The 23,720-nt window shown below is 51.2% G+C and overlaps 1 protein-coding gene across 3 annotated transcripts in view; it reads right to left on the reverse strand.

Annotated features, from left to right (window-relative positions):
- Window positions 1-23,720, reverse strand: part of khdc4 (KH domain containing 4, pre-mRNA splicing factor) — a 118,014-nt gene that overhangs the window by 65,053 nt on the left and 29,241 nt on the right. For all 3 annotated transcript variants that reach the window (XM_041179703.1, XM_041179702.1, XM_041179704.1), the window contains exons 7-10: window positions 19,901-20,112; window positions 18,549-18,609; window positions 18,048-18,108; window positions 17,072-17,259 (exon numbers count right to left, since the gene is read on the reverse strand). In XM_041179703.1, coding sequence (XP_041035637.1) covers window positions 17,072-17,259; window positions 18,048-18,108; window positions 18,549-18,609; window positions 19,901-20,112 — 522 coding nt within the window. The remainder of the gene's footprint in view (window positions 1-17,071; window positions 17,260-18,047; window positions 18,109-18,548; window positions 18,610-19,900; window positions 20,113-23,720) is intronic.

Below are 23,720 nucleotides of genomic sequence, written 5' to 3' on the forward strand. Positions count from 1 at the left end.
ATATGACCGGTATCAGACACTCGCACCCAACCACGGCCAGTCCCAGATATAACCAGTATCAGACGCTCCTGCCCCAAACGCAGCCAGTCCCAGATGTAACTGGTATCAGACACTCCCAGCCCAAACACAGCCAGTCCCAGATATAACCGGTATCAGACACTCCTGCCCCAAACACAGCCAGTCCCAGATATAACCGGTATCAGACACTCCCAGCCCAAACACAGCCAGTCCCAGATATAACCGGTATCAGACACTCCCAGCGTGAAACACAGCCAGTCCCAGATATAACCAGTATCAGACACTCCTGCCCCAAACACGGCCAGTCCCAGATATAACCGGTATCAGACACTCCCACCCAACCACGGCCAGTCCCAGAGGTAACCGGTATCAGACATTCCCAGCGTGAAACACAGCCAGTCCCAGATATAACCGGTATCAGACACTCCTGCCCCAAACACAGCCAGTCCCAGATATAACCAGTATCAGACACTCCTGCCCCAAACACGGCCAGTCCCAGATATAACCGGTATCAGACACTCCCACCCAACCACGGCCAGTCCCAGATGTAACCGGTATCAGACACTCCCAGCGTGAAACACAGCCAGTCCCAGATATAACCGGTATCAGACACTCAGAACCCCACAAACACGGCCAGTCCCAGATATAACCGGTATCAGACACTCCCACCCAACCACGGCCAGTCCCAGATATAACCAGTATCAGACACTCCTGCCCCAAACGCAGCCAGTCCCAGATATAACCAGTATCAGACACTCCTGCCCCAAACGCAGCCAGTCCCAGATATAACCGGTATCAGACACTCCCAGCGTGAAAAACAGCCAGTCCCAGATATAACCGGTATCAGACACTCCCAGCCCAAACACAGCCAGTCCCAGATATAACCGGTATCAGACACTCCCAGCCCAAACACAGCCAGTCCCAGATATAACCGGTATCAGACACTCCCAGCCCAAACACAGCCAGTCCCAGATATAACCGGTATCAGACACTCCCAGCGTGAAACACAGCCAGTCCCAGATATAACCGGTATCAGACACTCTCAGCGTGAAACACAGCCAGTCCCAGATATAACCGGTATCAGACACTCCCAGCCCAAACACAGCGAGTCCTAGATATAACCGGTATCAGACACTCCCAGCCCAAACACGGCCAGTCCCAGATGTAACCGGTATCAGACACTCCTGCCCCAAACACGGCCAGTCCCAGATATAACCGGTATCAGACACTCCCAGCGTGAAACACAGCCAGTCCCAGATATAACCGGTATCAGACACTCCCAGCATGAAACACAGCCAGTCCCAGATATAACCAGTATCATACACTCCTGCCCCAAACACAGCCAGTCCCAGATGTAACCGGTATCAGACACTCCCAGCACAAACACAGCCAGTCCCAGATATAACCGGTATCAGACACTCCCAGCGTGAAACACAGCCAGTCCCAGATATAACCGGTATCAGACACTCCCAGCCCAAACACAGCCAGTCCCAGATATGACCGGTATCAGACACTCCCAGCGTGAAACACAGCCAGTCCCAGATATAACCGGTATCAGACACTCCTGCCCCAAACGCAGCCAGTCCCAGATATAACCGGTATCAGACACTCCCAGCCCAAACACAGCCAGTCCCAGATATAACAGGTATCAGACACTCCCAGCCCAAACACAGCCAGTCCCAGATATAACTGGTATCAGACACTCCCAGCCCAAACACAGCCAGTCCCAGATATAACCGGTATCAGACACTCCCAGCCCAAACACGACCAGTCCCAGATATAACCGGTATCAGACACTCCCAGCCCAAACACGGCCAGTCCCAGATATAACCGGTATCAGACACTCCTGCCCCAAACACGGCCAGTCCCAGATATAACCGGTATCAGACACTCCTGCCCCAAACACGGCCAGTCCCAGATATAACCGGTATCAGACACTCCTGCCCCAAACACGGCCAGTCCCAGATATAACCGGTATCAGACACTCCTGCCCCAAACACGGCCAGTCCCAGATATAACCGGTATCAGACACTCCCAGCCCAAACACAGCCAGTCCCAGATATAACTGGTATCAGACACTCCCAGCCCAAACACAGCCAGTCCCAGATATAACTGGTATCAGACACTCCCAGCGTGAAACACAGCCAGTCCCAGATGTAACCGGTATCAGACACTCCTGCCCCAAACACAGCCAGCCCCAGATATAACCGGTATCAGGCACTCCTGCCCCAAACACAGCCAGTCCCAGATATAACCGGTATCAGACACTCCCAGCGTGAAACACAGCCAGTCCCAGATATAACCGGTATCAGACACTCCCAGCGTGAAACACAGCCAGTCCCAGATATAACCGGTATCAGACACTCCCAGCGTGAAACACAGCCAGTCCCAGATATAACCGGTATCAGACACTCCCAGCGTGAAACACAGCCAGTCCTAGATATAACCGGTATCAGACACTCCTGCCCCAAACACAGCCATTCCCAGATATGACCGGTATCAGACACTCGCACCCAACCACGGCCAGTCCCAGATGTAACCAGTATCAGACGCTCCTGCCCCAAACGCAGCCAGTCCCAGATGTAACCGGTATCAGACACTCCCAGCCCAAACACAGCCAGTCCCAGATATAACCGGTATCAGACACTCCTGCCCCAAACACAGCCAGTCCCAGATATAACCGGTATCAGACACTCCCAGCCCAAACACAGCCAGTCCCAGATATAACCGGTATCAGACACTCCCAGCGTGAAACACAGCCAGTCCCAGATATAACCGGTATCAGACACTCCTGCCCCAAACACAGCCAGTCCCAGATATAACCGGTATCAGACACTCCCAGCCCAAACACGGCCAGTCCCAGATATAACCGGTATCAGACACTCCTGCCCCAAACACAGCCAGTCCCAGATATAACCGCTATCAGACACTCCCAGCGTGAAACACAGCCAGTCCCAGATATAACCAGTATCAGACACTCCTGCCCCAAACACGGCCAGTCCCAGATATAACCGGTATCAGACACTCCCACCCAACCACGGCCAGTCCCAGATGTAACCGGTATCAGACATTCCCAGCGTGAAACACAGCCAGTCCCAGATATAACCGGTATCAGACACTCCTGCCCCAAACACAGCCAGTCCCAGATATATCCAGTATCAGACACTCCTGCCCCAAACACGGCCAGTCCCAGATATAACCGGTATCAGACACTCCCACCCAACCACGGCCAGTCCCAGATGTAACCGGTATCAGACACTCCCAGCGTGAAACACAGCCAGTCCCAGATATAACCGGTATCAGACACTCGCACCCCCACAAACACGGCCAGTCCCAGATATAACCGGTATCAGACACTCCCACCCAACCACGGCCAGTCCCAGATATAACCGGTATCAGACACTCCCACCCAACCACGGCCAGTCCCAGATATAACCGGTATCAGACACTCCTGCCCCAAACACAGTCGGTCCCAGATATAACCGGTATCAGACACTCCCAGCCCAAACACAGCCAGTCCCAGATATAACCGGTATCAGACACTCCTGCCCCAAACGCAGCCAGTCCCAGATATAACCGGTATCAGACACTCCCAGCGTGAAACACAGCCAGTCCCAGATATAACCGGTATCAGACACTCCTGCCCCAAACGCAGCCAGTCCCAGATATAACCGGTATCAGACACTCCCAGCGTGAAACACAGCCAGTCCCAGATATAACCGGTATCAGACACTCCCAGCGTGAAACACAGCCAGTCCCAGATATAACCGGTATCAGACACTCCTGCCCCAAACACGGCCAGTCCCAGATATAACCGGTATCAGACACTCCTGCCCCAAACACGGCCAGTCCCAGATATAACCGGTATCAGACACTCCTGCCCCAAACACGGCCAGTCCCAGATATAACCGGTATCAGACACTCCTGCCCCAAACACGGCCAGTCCCAGATATAACCGGTATCAGACACTCCCAGCCCAAACACAGCCAGTCCCAGATATAACTGGTATCAGACACTCCCAGCCCAAACACAGCCAGTCCCAGATATAACCGGTATCAGACACTCCCAGCGTGAAACACAGCCAGTCCCAGATGTAACCGGTATCAGACACTCCTGCCCCAAACACAGCCAGTCCCAGATATAACCGGTATCAGGCACTCCTGCCCCAAACACAGCCAGTCCCAGATATAACCGGTATCAGACACTCCCAGCGTGAAACACAGCCAGTCCCAGATATAACCGGTATCAGACACTCCCAGCGTGAAACACAGCCAGTCCCAGATATAACCGGTATCAGACACTCCCAGCGTGAAACACAGCCAGTCCCAGATATAACCGGTATCAGACACTCTCAGCGTGAAACACAGCCAGTCCCAGATATAACCGGTATCAGACACTCCCAGCGTGAAACACAGCCAGTCCTAGATATAACCGGTATCAGACACTCCTGCCCCAAACACAGCCATTCCCAGATATGACCGGTATCAGACACTCGCACCCAACCACGGCCAGTCCCAGATATAACCAGTATCAGACGCTCCTGCCCCAAACGCAGCCAGTCCCAGATGTAACTGGTATCAGACACTCCCAGCCCAAACACAGCCAGTCCCAGATATAACCGGTATCAGACACTCCTGCCCCAAACACAGCCAGTCCCAGATATAACCGGTATCAGACACTCCCAGCCCAAACACAGCCAGTCCCAGATATAACCGGTATCAGACACTCCCAGCGTGAAACACAGCCAGTCCCAGATATAACCAGTATCAGACACTCCTGCCCCAAACACGGCCAGTCCCAGATATAACCGGTATCAGACACTCCCACCCAACCACGGCCAGTCCCAGAGGTAACCGGTATCAGACATTCCCAGCGTGAAACACAGCCAGTCCCAGATATAACCGGTATCAGACACTCCTGCCCCAAACACAGCCAGTCCCAGATATAACCAGTATCAGACACTCCTGCCCCAAACACGGCCAGTCCCAGATATAACCGGTATCAGACACTCCCACCCAACCACGGCCAGTCCCAGATGTAACCGGTATCAGACACTCCCAGCGTGAAACACAGCCAGTCCCAGATATAACCGGTATCAGACACTCAGAACCCCACAAACACGGCCAGTCCCAGATATAACCGGTATCAGACACTCCCACCCAACCACGGCCAGTCCCAGATATAACCAGTATCAGACACTCCTGCCCCAAACGCAGCCAGTCCCAGATATAACCAGTATCAGACACTCCTGCCCCAAACGCAGCCAGTCCCAGATATAACCGGTATCAGACACTCCCAGCGTGAAAAACAGCCAGTCCCAGATATAACCGGTATCAGACACTCCCAGCCCAAACACAGCCAGTCCCAGATATAACCGGTATCAGACACTCCCAGCCCAAACACAGCCAGTCCCAGATATAACCGGTATCAGACACTCCCAGCCCAAACACAGCCAGTCCCAGATATAACCGGTATCAGACACTCCCAGCGTGAAACACAGCCAGTCCCAGATATAACCGGTATCAGACACTCCCAGCGTGAAACACAGCCAGTCCCAGATATAACCGGTATCAGACACTCCCAGCCCAAACACAGCGAGTCCTAGATATAACCGGTATCAGACACTCCCAGCCCAAACACGGCCAGTCCCAGATGTAACCGGTATCAGACACTCCTGCCCCAAACACGGCCAGTCCCAGATATAACCGGTATCAGACACTCCCAGCGTGAAACACAGCCAGTCCCAGATATAACCGGTATCAGACACTCCCAGCCCAAACACAGCGAGTCCTAGATATAACCGGTATCAGACACTCCCAGCCCAAACACGGCCAGTCCCAGATGTAACCGGTATCAGACACTCCTGCCCCAAACACGGCCAGTCCCAGATATAACCGGTATCAGACACTCCCAGCGTGAAACACAGCCAGTCCCAGATATAACCGGTATCAGACACTCCCAGCGTGAAATACAGCCAGTCCCAGATATAACCAGTATCATACACTCCTGCCCCAAACACAGCCAGTCCCAGATGTAACCGGTATCAGACACTCCCAGCACAAACACAGCCAGTCCCAGATATAACCGGTATCAGACACTCCCAGCGTGAAACACAGCCAGTCCCAGATATAACCGGTATCAGACACTCCCAGCCCAAACACAGCCAGTCCCAGATATGACCGGTATCAGACACTCCCAGCGTGAAACACAGCCAGTCCCAGATATAACCGGTATCAGACACTCCTGCCCCAAACGCAGCCAGTCCCAGATATAACCGGTATCAGACACTCCCAGCCCAAACACAGCCAGTCCCAGATATAACCGGTATCAGACACTCCCAGCCCAAACACAGCCAGTCCCAGATATAACCGGTATCAGACACTCCCAGCCCAAACACAGCCAGTCCCAGATATAACCGGTATCAGACACTCCCAGCCCAAACACGGCCAGTCCCAGATATAACCGGTATCAGACACTCCCAGCCCAAACACGGCCAGTCCCAGATATAACCGGTATCAGACACTCCTGCCCCAAACACGGCCAGTCCCAGATATAACCGGTATCAGACACTCCTGCCCCAAACACGGCCAGTCCCAGATATAACCGGTATCAGACACTCCTGCCCCAAACACGGCCAGTCCCAGATATAACCGGTATCAGACACTCCCTGCCCAAACACAGCCAGTCCCAGATATAACCGGTATCAGACACTCCCAGCCCAAACACAGCCAGTCCCAGATATAACTGGTATCAGACACTCCCAGCGTGAAACACAGCCAGTCCCAGATATAACCGGTATCAGACACTCCCAGCGTGAAACACAGCCAGTCCCAGATATAACCGGTATCAGACACTCCCAGCGTGAAACACAGCCAGTCCCAGATATAACCGGTATCAGACACTCCCAGCGTGAAACACAGCCAGTCCCAGATATAACCGGTATCAGACACTCCCAGCGTGAAACACAGCCAGTCCTAGATATAACCGGTATCAGACACTCCTGCCCCAAACACAGCCATTCCCAGATATGACCGGTATCAGACACTCGCACCCAACCACGGCCAGTCCCAGATGTAACCAGTATCAGACGCTCCTGCCCCAAACGCAGCCAGTCCCAGATGTAACCGGTATCAGACACTCCCAGCCCAAACACAGCCAGTCCCAGATATAACCGGTATCAGACACTCCTGCCCCAAACACAGCCAGTCCCAGATATAACCGGTATCAGACACTCCCAGCCCAAACACAGCCAGTCCCAGATATAACCGGTATCAGACACTCCCAGCGTGAAACACAGCCAGTCCCAGATATAACCGGTATCAGACACTCCTGCCCCAAACACAGCCAGTCCCAGATATAACCGGTATCAGACACTCCCAGCCCAAACACGGCCAGTCCCAGATATAACCGGTATCAGACACTCCTGCCCCAAACACAGCCAGTCCCAGATATAACCGCTATCAGACACTCCCAGCGTGAAACACAGCCAGTCCCAGATATAACCAGTATCAGACACTCCTGCCCCAAACACGGCCAGTCCCAGATATAACCGGTATCAGACACTCCCACCCAACCACGGCCAGTCCCAGATGTAACCGGTATCAGACATTCCCAGCGTGAAACACAGCCAGTCCCAGATATAACCGGTATCAGACACTCCTGCCCCAAACACAGCCAGTCCCAGATATATCCAGTATCAGACACTCCTGCCCCAAACACGGCCAGTCCCAGATATAACCGGTATCAGACACTCCCACCCAACCACGGCCAGTCCCAGATGTAACCGGTATCAGACACTCCCAGCGTGAAACACAGCCAGTCCCAGATATAACCGGTATCAGACACTCGCACCCCCACAAACACGGCCAGTCCCAGATATAACCGGTATCAGACACTCCCACCCAACCACGGCCAGTCCCAGATATAACCGGTATCAGACACTCCCACCCAACCACGGCCAGTCCCAGATATAACCGGTATCAGACACTCCTGCCCCAAACACAGTCGGTCCCAGATATAACCGGTATCAGACACTCCCAGCCCAAACACAGCCAGTCCCAGATATAACCGGTATCAGACACTCCTGCCCCAAACGCAGCCAGTCCCAGATATAACCGGTATCAGACACTCCCAGCGTGAAACACAGCCAGTCCCAGATATAACCGGTATCAGACACTCCTGCCCCAAACGCAGCCAGTCCCAGATATAACCGGTATCAGACACTCCCAGCGTGAAACACAGCCAGTCCCAGATATAACCGGTATCAGACACTCCCAGCGTGAAACACAGCCAGTCCCAGATATAACCGGTATCAGACACTCCTGCCCCAAACACGGCCAGTCCCAGATATAACCGGTATCAGACACTCCTGCCCCAAACACGGCCAGTCCCAGATATAACCGGTATCAGACACTCCTGCCCCAAACACGGCCAGTCCCAGATATAACCGGTATCAGACACTCCTGCCCCAAACACGGCCAGTCCCAGATATAACCGGTATCAGACACTCCCAGCCCAAACACAGCCAGTCCCAGATATAACTGGTATCAGACACTCCCAGCCCAAACACAGCCAGTCCCAGATATAACCGGTATCAGACACTCCCAGCGTGAAACACAGCCAGTCCCAGATGTAACCGGTATCAGACACTCCTGCCCCAAACACAGCCAGTCCCAGATATAACCGGTATCAGGCACTCCTGCCCCAAACACAGCCAGTCCCAGATATAACCGGTATCAGACACTCCCAGCGTGAAACACAGCCAGTCCCAGATATAACCGGTATCAGACACTCCCAGCGTGAAACACAGCCAGTCCCAGATATAACCGGTATCAGACACTCCCAGCGTGAAACACAGCCAGTCCCAGATATAACCGGTATCAGACACTCTCAGCGTGAAACACAGCCAGTCCCAGATATAACCGGTATCAGACACTCCCAGCGTGAAACACAGCCAGTCCTAGATATAACCGGTATCAGACACTCCTGCCCCAAACACAGCCATTCCCAGATATGACCGGTATCAGACACTCGCACCCAACCACGGCCAGTCCCAGATATAACCAGTATCAGACGCTCCTGCCCCAAACGCAGCCAGTCCCAGATGTAACTGGTATCAGACACTCCCAGCCCAAACACAGCCAGTCCCAGATATAACCGGTATCAGACACTCCTGCCCCAAACACAGCCAGTCCCAGATATAACCGGTATCAGACACTCCCAGCCCAAACACAGCCAGTCCCAGATATAACCGGTATCAGACACTCCCAGCGTGAAACACAGCCAGTCCCAGATATAACCAGTATCAGACACTCCTGCCCCAAACACGGCCAGTCCCAGATATAACCGGTATCAGACACTCCCACCCAACCACGGCCAGTCCCAGAGGTAACCGGTATCAGACATTCCCAGCGTGAAACACAGCCAGTCCCAGATATAACCGGTATCAGACACTCCTGCCCCAAACACAGCCAGTCCCAGATATAACCAGTATCAGACACTCCTGCCCCAAACACGGCCAGTCCCAGATATAACCGGTATCAGACACTCCCACCCAACCACGGCCAGTCCCAGATGTAACCGGTATCAGACACTCCCAGCGTGAAACACAGCCAGTCCCAGATATAACCGGTATCAGACACTCAGAACCCCACAAACACGGCCAGTCCCAGATATAACCGGTATCAGACACTCCCACCCAACCACGGCCAGTCCCAGATATAACCAGTATCAGACACTCCTGCCCCAAACGCAGCCAGTCCCAGATATAACCAGTATCAGACACTCCTGCCCCAAACGCAGCCAGTCCCAGATATAACCGGTATCAGACACTCCCAGCGTGAAAAACAGCCAGTCCCAGATATAACCGGTATCAGACACTCCCAGCCCAAACACAGCCAGTCCCAGATATAACCGGTATCAGACACTCCCAGCCCAAACACAGCCAGTCCCAGATATAACCGGTATCAGACACTCCCAGCCCAAACACAGCCAGTCCCAGATATAACCGGTATCAGACACTCCCAGCGTGAAACACAGCCAGTCCCAGATATAACCGGTATCAGACACTCCCAGCGTGAAACACAGCCAGTCCCAGATATAACCGGTATCAGACACTCCCAGCCCAAACACAGCGAGTCCTAGATATAACCGGTATCAGACACTCCCAGCCCAAACACGGCCAGTCCCAGATGTAACCGGTATCAGACACTCCTGCCCCAAACACGGCCAGTCCCAGATATAACCGGTATCAGACACTCCCAGCGTGAAACACAGCCAGTCCCAGATATAACCGGTATCAGACACTCCCAGCCCAAACACAGCGAGTCCTAGATATAACCGGTATCAGACACTCCCAGCCCAAACACGGCCAGTCCCAGATGTAACCGGTATCAGACACTCCTGCCCCAAACACGGCCAGTCCCAGATATAACCGGTATCAGACACTCCCAGCGTGAAACACAGCCAGTCCCAGATATAACCGGTATCAGACACTCCCAGCGTGAAATACAGCCAGTCCCAGATATAACCAGTATCATACACTCCTGCCCCAAACACAGCCAGTCCCAGATGTAACCGGTATCAGACACTCCCAGCACAAACACAGCCAGTCCCAGATATAACCGGTATCAGACACTCCCAGCGTGAAACACAGCCAGTCCCAGATATAACCGGTATCAGACACTCCCAGCCCAAACACAGCCAGTCCCAGATATGACCGGTATCAGACACTCCCAGCGTGAAACACAGCCAGTCCCAGATATAACCGGTATCAGACACTCCTGCCCCAAACGCAGCCAGTCCCAGATATAACCGGTATCAGACACTCCCAGCCCAAACACAGCCAGTCCCAGATATAACCGGTATCAGACACTCCCAGCCCAAACACAGCCAGTCCCAGATATAACTGGTATCAGACACTCCCAGCCCAAACACAGCCAGTCCCAGATATAACCGGTATCAGACACTCCCAGCCCAAACACGGCCAGTCCCAGATATAACCGGTATCAGACACTCCCAGCCCAAACACGGCCAGTCCCAGATATAACCGGTATCAGACACTCCTGCCCCAAACACGGCCAGTCCCAGATATAACCGGTATCAGACACTCCTGCCCCAAACACGGCCAGTCCCAGATATAACCGGTATCAGACACTCCTGCCCCAAACACGGCCAGTCCCAGATATAACCGGTATCAGACACTCCTGCCCCAAACACGGCCAGTCCCAGATATAACCGGTATCAGACACTCCCAGCCCAAACACAGCCAGTCCCAGATATAACTGGTATCAGACACTCCCAGCCCAAACACAGCCAGTCCCAGATATAACTGGTATCAGACACTCCCAGCGTGAAACACAGCCAGTCCCAGATATAACCGGTATCAGACACTCCCAGCGTGAAACACAGCCAGTCCCAGATATAACCGGTATCAGACACTCCCAGCGTGAAACACAGCCAGTCCCAGATATAACCGGTATCAGACACTCCCAGCGTGAAACACAGCCAGTCCCAGATATAACCGGTATCAGACACTCCCAGCGTGAAACACAGCCAGTCCTAGATATAACCGGTATCAGACACTCCTGCCCCAAACACAGCCATTCCCAGATATGACCGGTATCAGACACTCGCACCCAACCACGGCCAGTCCCAGATGTAACCAGTATCAGACGCTCCTGCCCCAAACGCAGCCAGTCCCAGATGTAACCGGTATCAGACACTCCCAGCCCAAACACAGCCAGTCCCAGATATAACCGGTATCAGACACTCCTGCCCCAAACACAGCCAGTCCCAGATATAACCGGTATCAGACACTCCCAGCCCAAACACAGCCAGTCCCAGATATAACCGGTATCAGACACTCCCAGCGTGAAACACAGCCAGTCCCAGATATAACCGGTATCAGACACTCCTGCCCCAAACACAGCCAGTCCCAGATATAACCGGTATCAGACACTCACAGCCCAAACACGGCCAGTCCCAGATATAACCGGTATCAGACACTCCTGCCCCAAACACAGCCAGTCCCAGATATAACCGCTATCAGACACTCCCAGCGTGAAACACAGCCAGTCCCAGATATAACCAGTATCAGACACTCCTGCCCCAAACACGGCCAGTCCCAGATATAACCGGTATCAGACACTCCCACCCAACCACGGCCAGTCCCAGATGTAACCGGTATCAGACATTCCCAGCGTGAAACACAGCCAGTCCCAGATATAACCGGTATCAGACACTCCTGCCCCAAACACAGCCAGTCCCAGATATATCCAGTATCAGACACTCCTGCCCCAAACACGGCCAGTCCCAGATATAACCGGTATCAGACACTCCCACCCAACCACGGCCAGTCCCAGATGTAACCGGTATCAGACACTCCCAGCGTGAAACACAGCCAGTCCCAGATATAACCGGTATCAGACACTCGCACCCCCACAAACACGGCCAGTCCCAGATATAACCGGTATCAGACACTCCCACCCAACCACGGCCAGTCCCAGATATAACCGGTATCAGACACTCCCACCCAACCACGGCCAGTCCCAGATATAACCGGTATCAGACACTCCTGCCCCAAACACAGTCGGTCCCAGATATAACCGGTATCAGACACTCCCAGCCCAAACACAGCCAGTCCCAGATATAACCGGTATCAGACACTCCTGCCCCAAACGCAGCCAGTCCCAGATATAACCGGTATCAGACACTCCCAGCGTGAAACACAGCCAGTCCCAGATATAACCGGTATCAGACACTCCTGCCCCAAACGCAGCCAGTCCCAGATATAACCGGTATCAGACACTCCCAGCGTGAAACACAGCCAGTCCCAGATATAACCGGTATCAGACACTCCCAGCGTGAAACACAGCCAGTCCCAGATATAACCGGTATCAGACACTCCTGCCCCAAACACGGCCAGTCCCAGATATAACCGGTATCAGACACTCCTGCCCCAAACACGGCCAGTCCCAGATATAACCGGTATCAGACACTCCTGCCCCAAACACGGCCAGTCCCAGATATAACCGGTATCAGACACTCCTGCCCCAAACACGGCCAGTCCCAGATATAACCGGTATCAGACACTCCCAGCCCAAACACAGCCAGTCCCAGATATAACTGGTATCAGACACTCCCAGCCCAAACACAGCCAGTCCCAGATATAACCGGTATCAGACACTCCCAGCGTGAAACACAGCCAGTCCCAGATGTAACCGGTATCAGACACTCCTGCCCCAAACACAGCCAGTCCCAGATATAACCGGTATCAGGCACTCCTGCCCCAAACACAGCCAGTCCCAGATATAACCGGTATCAGACACTCCCAGCGTGAAACACAGCCAGTCCCAGATATAACCGGTATCAGACACTCCCAGCGTGAAACACAGCCAGTCCCAGATATAACCGGTATCAGACACTCCCAGCGTGAAACACAGCCAGTCCCAGATATAACCGGTATCAGACACTCTCAGCGTGAAACACAGCCAGTCCCAGATATAACCGGTATCAGACACTCCCAGCGTGAAACACAGCCAGTCCTAGATATAACCGGTATCAGACACTCCTGCCCCAAACACAGCCATTCCCAGATATGACCGGTATCAGACACTCGCACCCAACCACGGCCAGTCCCAGATATAACCAGTATCAGACGCTCCTGCCCCAAACGCAGCCAGTCCCAGATGTAACCGGTATCAGACACTCCCAGCCCAAACACAGCCAGTCCCAGATATAACCGGTATCAGACACTCCTGCCCCAAACACAGCCAGTCCCAGATATAACCGGTATCAGACACTCCCAGCCCAAACACAGCCAGTCCCAGATATAACCGGTATCAGACACTCCCAGCGTGAAACACAGCCAGTCCCAGATATAACCAGTATCAGACACTCCTGCCCCAAACACGGCCAGTCCCAGATATAACCGGTATCAGACACTCCCACCCAACCACGGCCAGTCCCAGAGGTAACCGGTATCAGACATTCCCAGCGTGAAACACAGCCAGTCCCAGATATAACCGGTATCAGACACTCCTGCCCCAAACACAGCCAGTCCCAGATATAACCAGTATCAGACACTCCTGCCCCAAACACGGCCAGTCCCAGATATAACCGGTATCAGACACTCCCACCCAACCACGGCCAGTCCCAGATGTAACCGGTATCAGACACTCCCAGCGTGAAACACAGCCAGTCCCAGATATAACCGGTATCAGACACTCGCACCCCCACAAACACGGCCAGTCCCAGATATAACCGGTATCAGACACTCCCACCCAACCACGGCCAGTCCCAGATATAACCGGTATCAGACACTCCCAGCGTGAAACACAGCCAGTCCCAGATATAACCGGTATCAGACACTCCCAGCGTGAAACACAGCCAGTCCCAGATATAACCGGTATCAGACACTCACAGCGTGAAACACAGCCAGTCCTAGATATAACCGGTATCAGACACTCCCAGCGTGAAACACAGCCAGTCCCAGATATAACCGGTATCAGACACTCCCAGCGTGAAACACAGCCAGTCCCAGATATAACCAGTATCAGACACTCCCAGCGTGAAACACAGCCAGTCCCAGATATAACCGGTATCAGACACTCCCAGCGTGAAACACAGCCAGTCCCAGATATAACCGGTATCAGACACTCCCAGCCCAAACACAGCCAGTCCCAGATATAACCGGTATCAGACACTCCCAGCCCAAACACAGCCAGTCCCAGATATAACCGGTATCAGACACTCCCAGCCCAAACACAGCCAGTCCCAGATATAACCGGTATCAGAAACTCCCAGCCCAAACACAGCCAGTCCCAGATATAACCGGTATCAGGCACTCCCAGCGTGAAACACAGCCAGTCCCAGATATAACCGGTATCAGACACTCCCAGCCCAAACACAGCCAGTCCCAGATATAACCGGTATCAGACACTCCCACCCAACCACGGCCAGTCCCAGATATAACCGGTATCAGACACTCCCTGCCCAAACACAGCCAGTCCCAGATGTAACCGGTATCAGTCACTCCCAGCCCAAACACAGCCAGTCCCAGATATAACCGGTATCAGACACTCCCAGCGTGAAACACAGCCAGTCCCAGATATAACCGGTATCAGACACTCCCACCCAACCACGGCCAGTCCCAGATGTAACCGGTATCAGACACTCCCAGCGTGAAACACAGCCAGTCCCAGATATAACCGGTATCAGACACTCACACCCCCACAAACACGGCCAGTCCCAGATATAACCGGTATCAGACACTCCCACCCAACCACGGCCAGTCCCAGATATAACCAGTATCAGACACTCCTGCCCCAAACGCAGCCAGTCCCAGATATAACCAGTATCAGACACTCCTGCCCCAAACGCAGCCAGTCCCAGATATAACCGGTATCAGACACTCCCAGCGTGAAACACAGCCAGTCCCAGATATAACCGGTATCAGACACTCCCAGCCCAAACACAGCCAGTCCCAGATATAACCGGTATCAGACACTCCCAGCCCAAACACAGCCAGTCCCAGATATAACCGGTATCAGACACTCCCAGCCCAAACACAGCCAGTCCCAGATATAACCGGTATCAGACACTCCCAGCGTGAAACACAGCCAGTCCCAGATATAACCGGTATCAGACACTCCCAGCGTGAAACACAGCCAGTCCCAGATATAACCGGTATCAGACACTCCCAGCCCAAACACAGCGAGTCCTAGATATAACCGGTATCAGACACTCCCAGCCCAAACACGGCCAGTCCCAGATGTAACCGGTATCAGACACTCCTGCCCCAAACACGGCCAGTCCCAGATATAACCGGTATCAGACACTCCCAGCGTGAAACACAGCCAGTCCCAGATATAACCGGTATCAGACACTCCTGCCCCAAACACAGCCAGTCCCAGATATAACCGGTATCAGACACTCCCAGCCCAAACACAGCGAGTCCTAGATATAACCGGTATCAGACACTCCCAGCCCAAACACGGCCAGTCCCAGATGTAACCGGTATCAGACACTCCTGCCCCAAACACGGCCAGTCCCAGATATAACCGGTATCAGACACTCCCAGCGTGAAACACAGCCAGTCCCAGATATAACCGGTATCAGACACTCCCAGCGTGAAACACAGCCAGTCCCAGATATAACCAGTATCATACACTCCTGCCCCAAACACAGCCAGTCCCAGATGTAACCGGTATCAGACACTCCCAGCACAAACACAGCCAGTCCCAGATATAACTGGTATCAGACACTCCCAGCGTGAAACACAGCCAGTCCCAGATATAACCGGTATCAGACACTCCTGCCCCAAACACGGCCAGTCCCAGATATAACCGGTATCAGACACTCCCAGCCCAAACACAGCCAGTCCCAGATATAACCGGTATCAGACACTCCCACCCAACCACGGCCAGTCCCAGATATAACCGGTATCAGACACTCCTGCCCCAAACACAGCCAGTCCCAGATATAACCGGTATCAGACACTCCTGCCCCAAACACAGCCAGTCCCAGATATAACCGGTATCAGACACTCCCAGCCCAAACACAGCCAGTCCCAGATATAACTGGTATCAGACACTCCTGCCCCAAACACGGCCAGTCCCAGATATAACCGGTATCAGGCACTCCTGCCCCAAACACGGCCAGTCCCAGATATAACCGGTATCAGACACTCCTGCCCCAAACACGGCCAGTCCCAGATATAACCGGTATCAGGCACTCCTGCCCCAAACACGGCCAGTCCCAGATATAACCGGTATCAGACACTCCCAGCCCACGAAACACAGCCCAGTCCCAGATCTAACCGCTATCAGACACTCCCACCCACCGCCAAACCCAGATCAGTCCCAGATACATGCTGTATCTGGCACCAACCCTCAAACACAGCCCAGTCCCCTGCACATACACTCCAAGTCCAAACGAAGCTAGTACGCCAGACTCCCTGAAACGCAGAAAACTCCACCCTCAGCCTCATGTCTAATATAGATGTCTAGTTGTGCCCTTGGTTACCACTCACAATGCTGGTGCAGTGACCTACCTGTCCAGGTATGCCCAGTGACTGTGCTGCCCCCGAGACGGGGAAGGGAGCAGAATCGGGGCCACATTGTCTTGGGTATGAACTCTGAGAGGACTGAAGTGGTACAGGACCCAGTGGATATCTGGCCTGGTAGCCTTGGCCTGGGTAATAATGCTGCTGGGGAGCACCTCCAGGCACTTGTTGGTAACCTTTAAAAGAGAAAAAGGATGCTTAGTAGAGTGGGAGCATGGCTATTCAACCATTCGTCACAGAACCAAGAAACAGCAAACACACTCCGATGCAAATGTGACCTCAGGCAGCCCAAGACATGAGCTGAAATGAAACACATCACAATTAGAAAACCAGAAGAATAACTTCCTCGGGATACTCAGTAGCTTCACGTTGTCTGGAATTTCAATGCCTGTCCAAATATGTGGGCAAGTTCTAAAGAACCACTGCAGACAGGAGACCTCTACAAGGGTTGGAAAACCTCAGGTCTGAGGTCTGTCCCCATCAAACACTCTCAGGACAGGTACAGCACGGGGTTAGATACAGAGTAAAGCTCCCTCTACACTGTACCCATCAAACACTCTCAGGACAGGTACAGCATGGGGTTAGATACAGAGTAAAGCTCCCTCTACACTGTCCCCATCAAACACTCCCAGGACAGGTACAGCACGGGGTTAGATACAGAGTAAAGCTCCCTCTACACCGTCCCCATCAAACACTCCCAGGACAGGTACAGCACAGGGTTAGATACAGAGTAAAGCTCCCTCTACACTGTCCCCATCAAACACTCCCAGGGTATGTACAGCACGGGGTTAGATACAGAGTAAAGCTCCCTCTACACCGTCCCCATCAAACACTCCCAGGACAGGTACAGCACGGGGTTACATGCAGAGTAAAGCTCCCTCTACACTGTCCCCATCAAACACTCCCAGAGCAGGTACAGCACAGGTTACATACAGCCTTATCTTCTTGCTATTCTGGGACTTACCTTGAGGTGTCATGACTGAAGAATTAATTTGACTCAGGAACCTAGAATGCTCATTATGGACCTAAAGAAAGAAAAGGGATTTAATTATCATATGGGACACTTTCCCCATAAAGAAATGGAAATTAAAGTGTCCCAGAGAACAATCATGTTAAACCAAACCAGAAGGTTTCAGCTTCTATACTCAGTCTGTGCCAAGTCAGCTGATTGCAGCCAGAGCAAGCTGTCAAGAGTTCCAACTGGACTGAAGACCCAGAGCTCAAGTTCCTGCTCCTGAGAAGAACAAGCCCTGTTCACTGTGACTCCATCCACAGTTCAATATCCTGCTGCCATTGTCAGAGCAGACATGACGAATGGCCTGAGGGAGTTATGAAAAGGCAACTGGTGACAATGAAAACCAGTCAGTCAAGCCCTTCTGGATTGGGGAGGCACTGAAAGGGGGTATAGAGAGGACCACAGCAATAAGTAATGAGTGATTCAACCCATTACTGAAGTGATACTCACAGTCTGCAGCAAGCTCTCACAGAGTTTCCTCGCAGCTGAAAGGCCCTCTGGCTTGGGATGACTGAAAGGAACACAAATCGATACTATTGGCAATGATTCACACACCCACTTAATCCTGACTCAGCAAACTGACAATACAGCAACAGGCTGAGAGACTTGACAGAAAAATCTAACTACACACATTGCAGACCACAACTGCCCACTGCTGGCTGCCCACATAGCTCTATTCCTATTGCAAATCTCACAGACATCCAGGTGAGGGACATGAGTAACTGTCCCAAACACTCCCAGGGCAGGTACAGTACGGGGTTAGATACAGAGTAAAGCTCCCTCTACACTGTCCCCATCAAACACTCCCAGGACAGGTACAGCACGGGGTTAGATACAGAGTAAAGCTCCCTCTACAGTGTCCCCATCAAACACTCCCAGGACAGGTACAGCACAGGGTTAGATACAGAGTAAAGCTCCCTCTACACTGTCCTCATCAAACACTCCCAGGACAGGTACAGTATGGGGTTAGATACAGAGTAAAGCTCCCTCTACACCGTCCCCATCAAACACTCCCAGGACAGGTACAGCACAGGGTTAGATACAGAGTAAAGCTCCCTCTACACCGTCCCCATCAAACACTCCCAGGACAGGTACAGCACAGGGTTAGATACAGAGTAAAGCTCCCTCTACACTGTCCCCATCAAACATTCCCAGGACAGGTACAGCACGGGGTTAGATACAGAGTAAAGCTCACTTTACACCGTCCCCATCAAACATTCCCAGGACAGGTACAGCACGGGGTTAGATACAGAGTAAAGCTCCCTCTACACTGTCCCCATCAAACACTCCCAGGACAGGTACAGCACGGGGTTAGATACAGAGTAAAGCTCCCTCTACACTGTCCCCATCAAACACTCCCAGGACAGGTACAGCACGGGGTTAGATACAGAGTAAAGCTCCCTCTACACTGTCCCCATCAAACACTCCCAGGACAGGTACAACACGGGGTTAGATAAAGCTCCCTCTAGTGTCCATGGAACCTCACAGCCTGCAGATGCTGCAGACTTCAGGTTCAATAGTAACCCACTGCCAGCCGCGTACAAACACCTATAGGCCATTGCTTCCCGCATACACAGCTCTATCACTCTCCTCTCCCATGCACCCTGCTTGTACCAGCTTTGTGCATGGCTGCTGCAAGCTCCAGTGTGCATAATGTTACCAACTGTGTTTGAGTAGAATTGAACAAATTAAGTCAAGCTCTGAAGTAAATGTGGTGAAGAGTCATTGAATCTCACAGGATATATCTAGTCTACGCACTGAACATATAACCGCAGGGTGATTGTTAGCAATAATACTGGTACCTGATATAGATGTACATGGGCTCAAAGGCCTCTCTCCCAGAGGCAGGCTCCAGACAGCCAGAACCCTTTCCACGTAGGAAGACCTTGGCACCAGTCTCGGCCTGAATGTGCTGCAGGTAGGAACCACCTGGACCCTCCACTTTCTCCTTAATATTAAAGGCTGGATCGATTTGCTCCAGACCCACAAAGACTTTATCTTGCACATAATGCATCTGTGAAACAAGAGAAGGAGCTGATCATACACAAGGCACTAAGGAAAGTGAACGCTGAAGAAAGAAGAGCTGCTCAAAATGCTGACTCACCTGAAGAAGATATTCTGGGTATAACCTGAGCAGCATTCAAACTGACTGACGCTGGGTGTCTGAAAGAGGAAGTGCTTCACTTCCAGCAATGGTGCCAACACTGATTTAACTCTTAATTTGATGCATGGAGTGGTGAAATGCAAATTCCAAAAAATTCATCTGTAACACAGACTTCAATCCTGGCACTGCATAAGTACTCTCTTTAGTTCTAGCCCACACATCTCAGGAAAGATATATTAACCTTTGTGAGGGTCAGATAGGGTGGGAGGGATCCAGCAAAGATTCAAAAGAAAGATACCAGGACCAAAACAATTAATTTAAAAAGGGTGGATGTACTAGGCTTGTATTTACTTGAGTATACCAGATTAAGGGGTGATCTGATTGAGATGTTTAAGATGATTAAAGGATTTGATAGGGTAAAGAGAAACTATTTCCTCTGGTGGGGTAGGGGAAGTCAGGACAAGCAGGTTATCAACTTAAACTCAGAGCCAGGCCCAATGTTCCCTCTAAGCAGCATAGCAATCCAAAAATGCCCACACAGGCTGCACACAATTTGGTCCTTTTAAATGTATGCAACTGCAAGGCTCTGCACACAAAAGGTAGTAGAAATCTGGAACTCTCCCCCCTGATCAGTTTGGGGGTCAATTAAAAATGTCAAAACTCAGATTGATAGATTGTCAGGCAAAGGTATCTAGGGTTATGGAGCTAAGATGCAGGAGAAATAGATACGTAAAGTGAGTGAGCGAAGATCTGGCAAATGGAGTCTAATGTGGGAAAATGTGAAATTGTCCATTTTGGCAGCAAAAATAAAAGAGAAGCATATTATCTAAATGGTGAGAGATTGCAGAGCTCTGAGATGCAGAGGGATCTGGATGTCCTAGTGCATGAATCACAAAAGGTTAATATGCAGTTGCAACTAGTAACGCTAATAGAATGTTATCGTTTATTGTGAGGAGAATTGAATATAAAAGTAGAGAAGTTATGCTTCAGTTATACAGGGCACTAGTGAGACCACATCTGGAGTAGTGTACAGTATTGGTCACCTTATTTAAGAAAGGATGTAAATGCATTGGAATCAGTTCAGAGAAGGTTTACTAGACTAATATCTGGATTGGGAGGGTTGTTTTATGAGGGAAGATTAGGCTTGCATCTGCTGGAGTGCAGAAGTGAAGTGTATTGTTACTTCTTAACAATTAAGAATATACACACACCACATATCTGCTTCTGGACCCCAGCTTCCTGCGTAAAACACAGAAGGTTCCTTTATTCCTTATTCTACACTAGAGCACAATACGTCCAGGACTTAGCACAACCTGCTGTATTTTCTTTATATAGCACTTCTTTTTAACTAAAATGTCCTTTCACAAAAAACAGAAACGTTAAATACAAACAACACAAGAGTAAGAGGCAACTTGACTGAAACATATAAGATCCTGAGGGATCTTAACAGGGTGGATGTGGAGAGGATGTTTCCTCTTGTGGGAGAATCTAGAACTAGGGGTCACTGTTTAAAAATAAGGGGTCACCCATTTAAGACAGGGATGAGGAGTGAGAGTCTTAGAAACACTCTTGCGCAAAAGGTGGTCGAAGCAGAATGTTTGAATATTTTTAAGGCAGAGGTAGATAGGTTCTTTGTAAACAAGGGGGTGAGAGGTTATCGGAGGTAGGTCAGAATGTGGAGTTGAGGTTACAATCAACCATGATCTTATTGAATAGCGGAGCAGACTTGAGGGGCCAAGTGGCCTACTCCTATTCCTAATTCAAAAGTATATATGGACGTTTGCATATAGTTCTCAAGAGCCATGATCTTATTGAATAGTGGGAACAGATTTCAGGGGTTGAAATGGCCTCCTCTTGTTCCCATGTATCACACACCAAGCTGTCATCCCAGTGAGTGAGGTCCCTGTGGGAAGCAATTGGAAAAGTAAGGCTGGACCATTCAGCTGTACAAGGGTGATAATAACCAAAATGGAGAGCTCAGCCAGAAGCCCTTCAGCTATAGGGCAGATGGTGAGCATGAGGTACTGAAGAGTAATGCTAAGACAGACTGGCTGCTCCCATCAGAGCTCTGAAGAAGGGTCATACAGGCTCGAAACGTTAACTCTTTCTTTCTCCACTGATGCTGCTGCTGGACTGCTGAGTTTTTCCAGCATTTTCTGTTTTTGTTTCAGATTTCCAGCATTCGCGGTATTTTGCTTTTATCTGGCAAATCCATCAACTGTTCAACACAGCCTTCAGGACAATAACAAAACTTTAGAGTTCTACTCTCAACTCTGGAGAAACATTTCAGGATTCCATTTCCCTCTCAAATGCTATTGCATGCACACATAGGATGGTGGTCATCTTTCAAAATTCCATAGATCCTGGAACAATGCCTGCAGACTGGAAGATGGCATATGTAGTGGAGGGAGAGAGAAAACAGTGAACTACAGACCTGTTAGCCTGATGTCAGTAGTTCGGTAAACACTTGAATCTATTATAAAGAATGCGATAATTGGACACTCAGAAAACAGTGATCTGACTGGGCAGAGTCAACATGGATTAATGAAAGGGAAATTATGCTTGACAAACCTGTTGGAAGTTTTTACGAGAATGTTACTAGCAGAATAGATAAGGGGGAACCTGTGGATGCGATGTGTTTAGATTTTCAGAAAACTATTGATAAGGTACCACACAAGAGGTTAGTAAACAAAATTAGAGCATATGGGATTGGGGGTAACATACTGGCATGGACTGAGGATTGGTTAACGGACAGAAAACAGAGTAGGGACAAACAGGTCATTCTCAGGTTGGAAGGCTGTGACTAGTGGGGTACCACAAGGATCAGGGCTTGGGCCCCAGCTGTTCACAATCTATATCAATAATTTGGATGTGGGGGCCAAATATAATATTTCTAAGTTTACAATGACACAAAACTAAGTTGTGAGCATGATGCAAAGAGGCTTCAAGGGGATTCAGACAAGCTAAGCGAGTGAGCGAGAACATGGCAGATGGAATATAATGTGGATAAGTGAGAGGTTATCCACTTTGGTAGGAGGAACGGAGATGCAGAGTATTTCTTAAATGGTGAGAGATTGTTCTGATGTCCAAAGGGGCCTGGGTAACCTTGTTCATAAGTCACTGAAAGCTTATATGCAGATGCAGCAAGCAACTAGGAAGCCAAATGGTATGTTGGCCTTTATCGTGAGAGGATTTGGGCACAGCAGTTAAGATGGCTTGCCTCAATTGTAAAGAACCATGGGTAGACCACACCTGCAGTATTGTGTATAGTTTCAGTCCCTTACCTAAGCAAGGAGATACTGACCATAAGGGAGTGCAGTGGATATTGACCAGACTAATCCTGGGGATGATGGGTTTGTCCTATAAGGAGATTGGGCCTGCGTTCTCTAGAGTTTAGAAATATGAGAGAGGGCCTCATTGAAACTTACATAATTTTTAAGGGGCTGTACAGGGTAGTTGTATATAGGATGGGTGGGGGGGTGATGGCAACATCTAGAACCAGGGACACAGTCTCAGAC

Source organism: Carcharodon carcharias, chromosome 36 (genome assembly GCF_017639515.1).
Source record: "Carcharodon carcharias isolate sCarCar2 chromosome 36, sCarCar2.pri, whole genome shotgun sequence".
NCBI lineage: Eukaryota > Metazoa > Chordata > Chondrichthyes > Lamniformes > Lamnidae > Carcharodon > Carcharodon carcharias.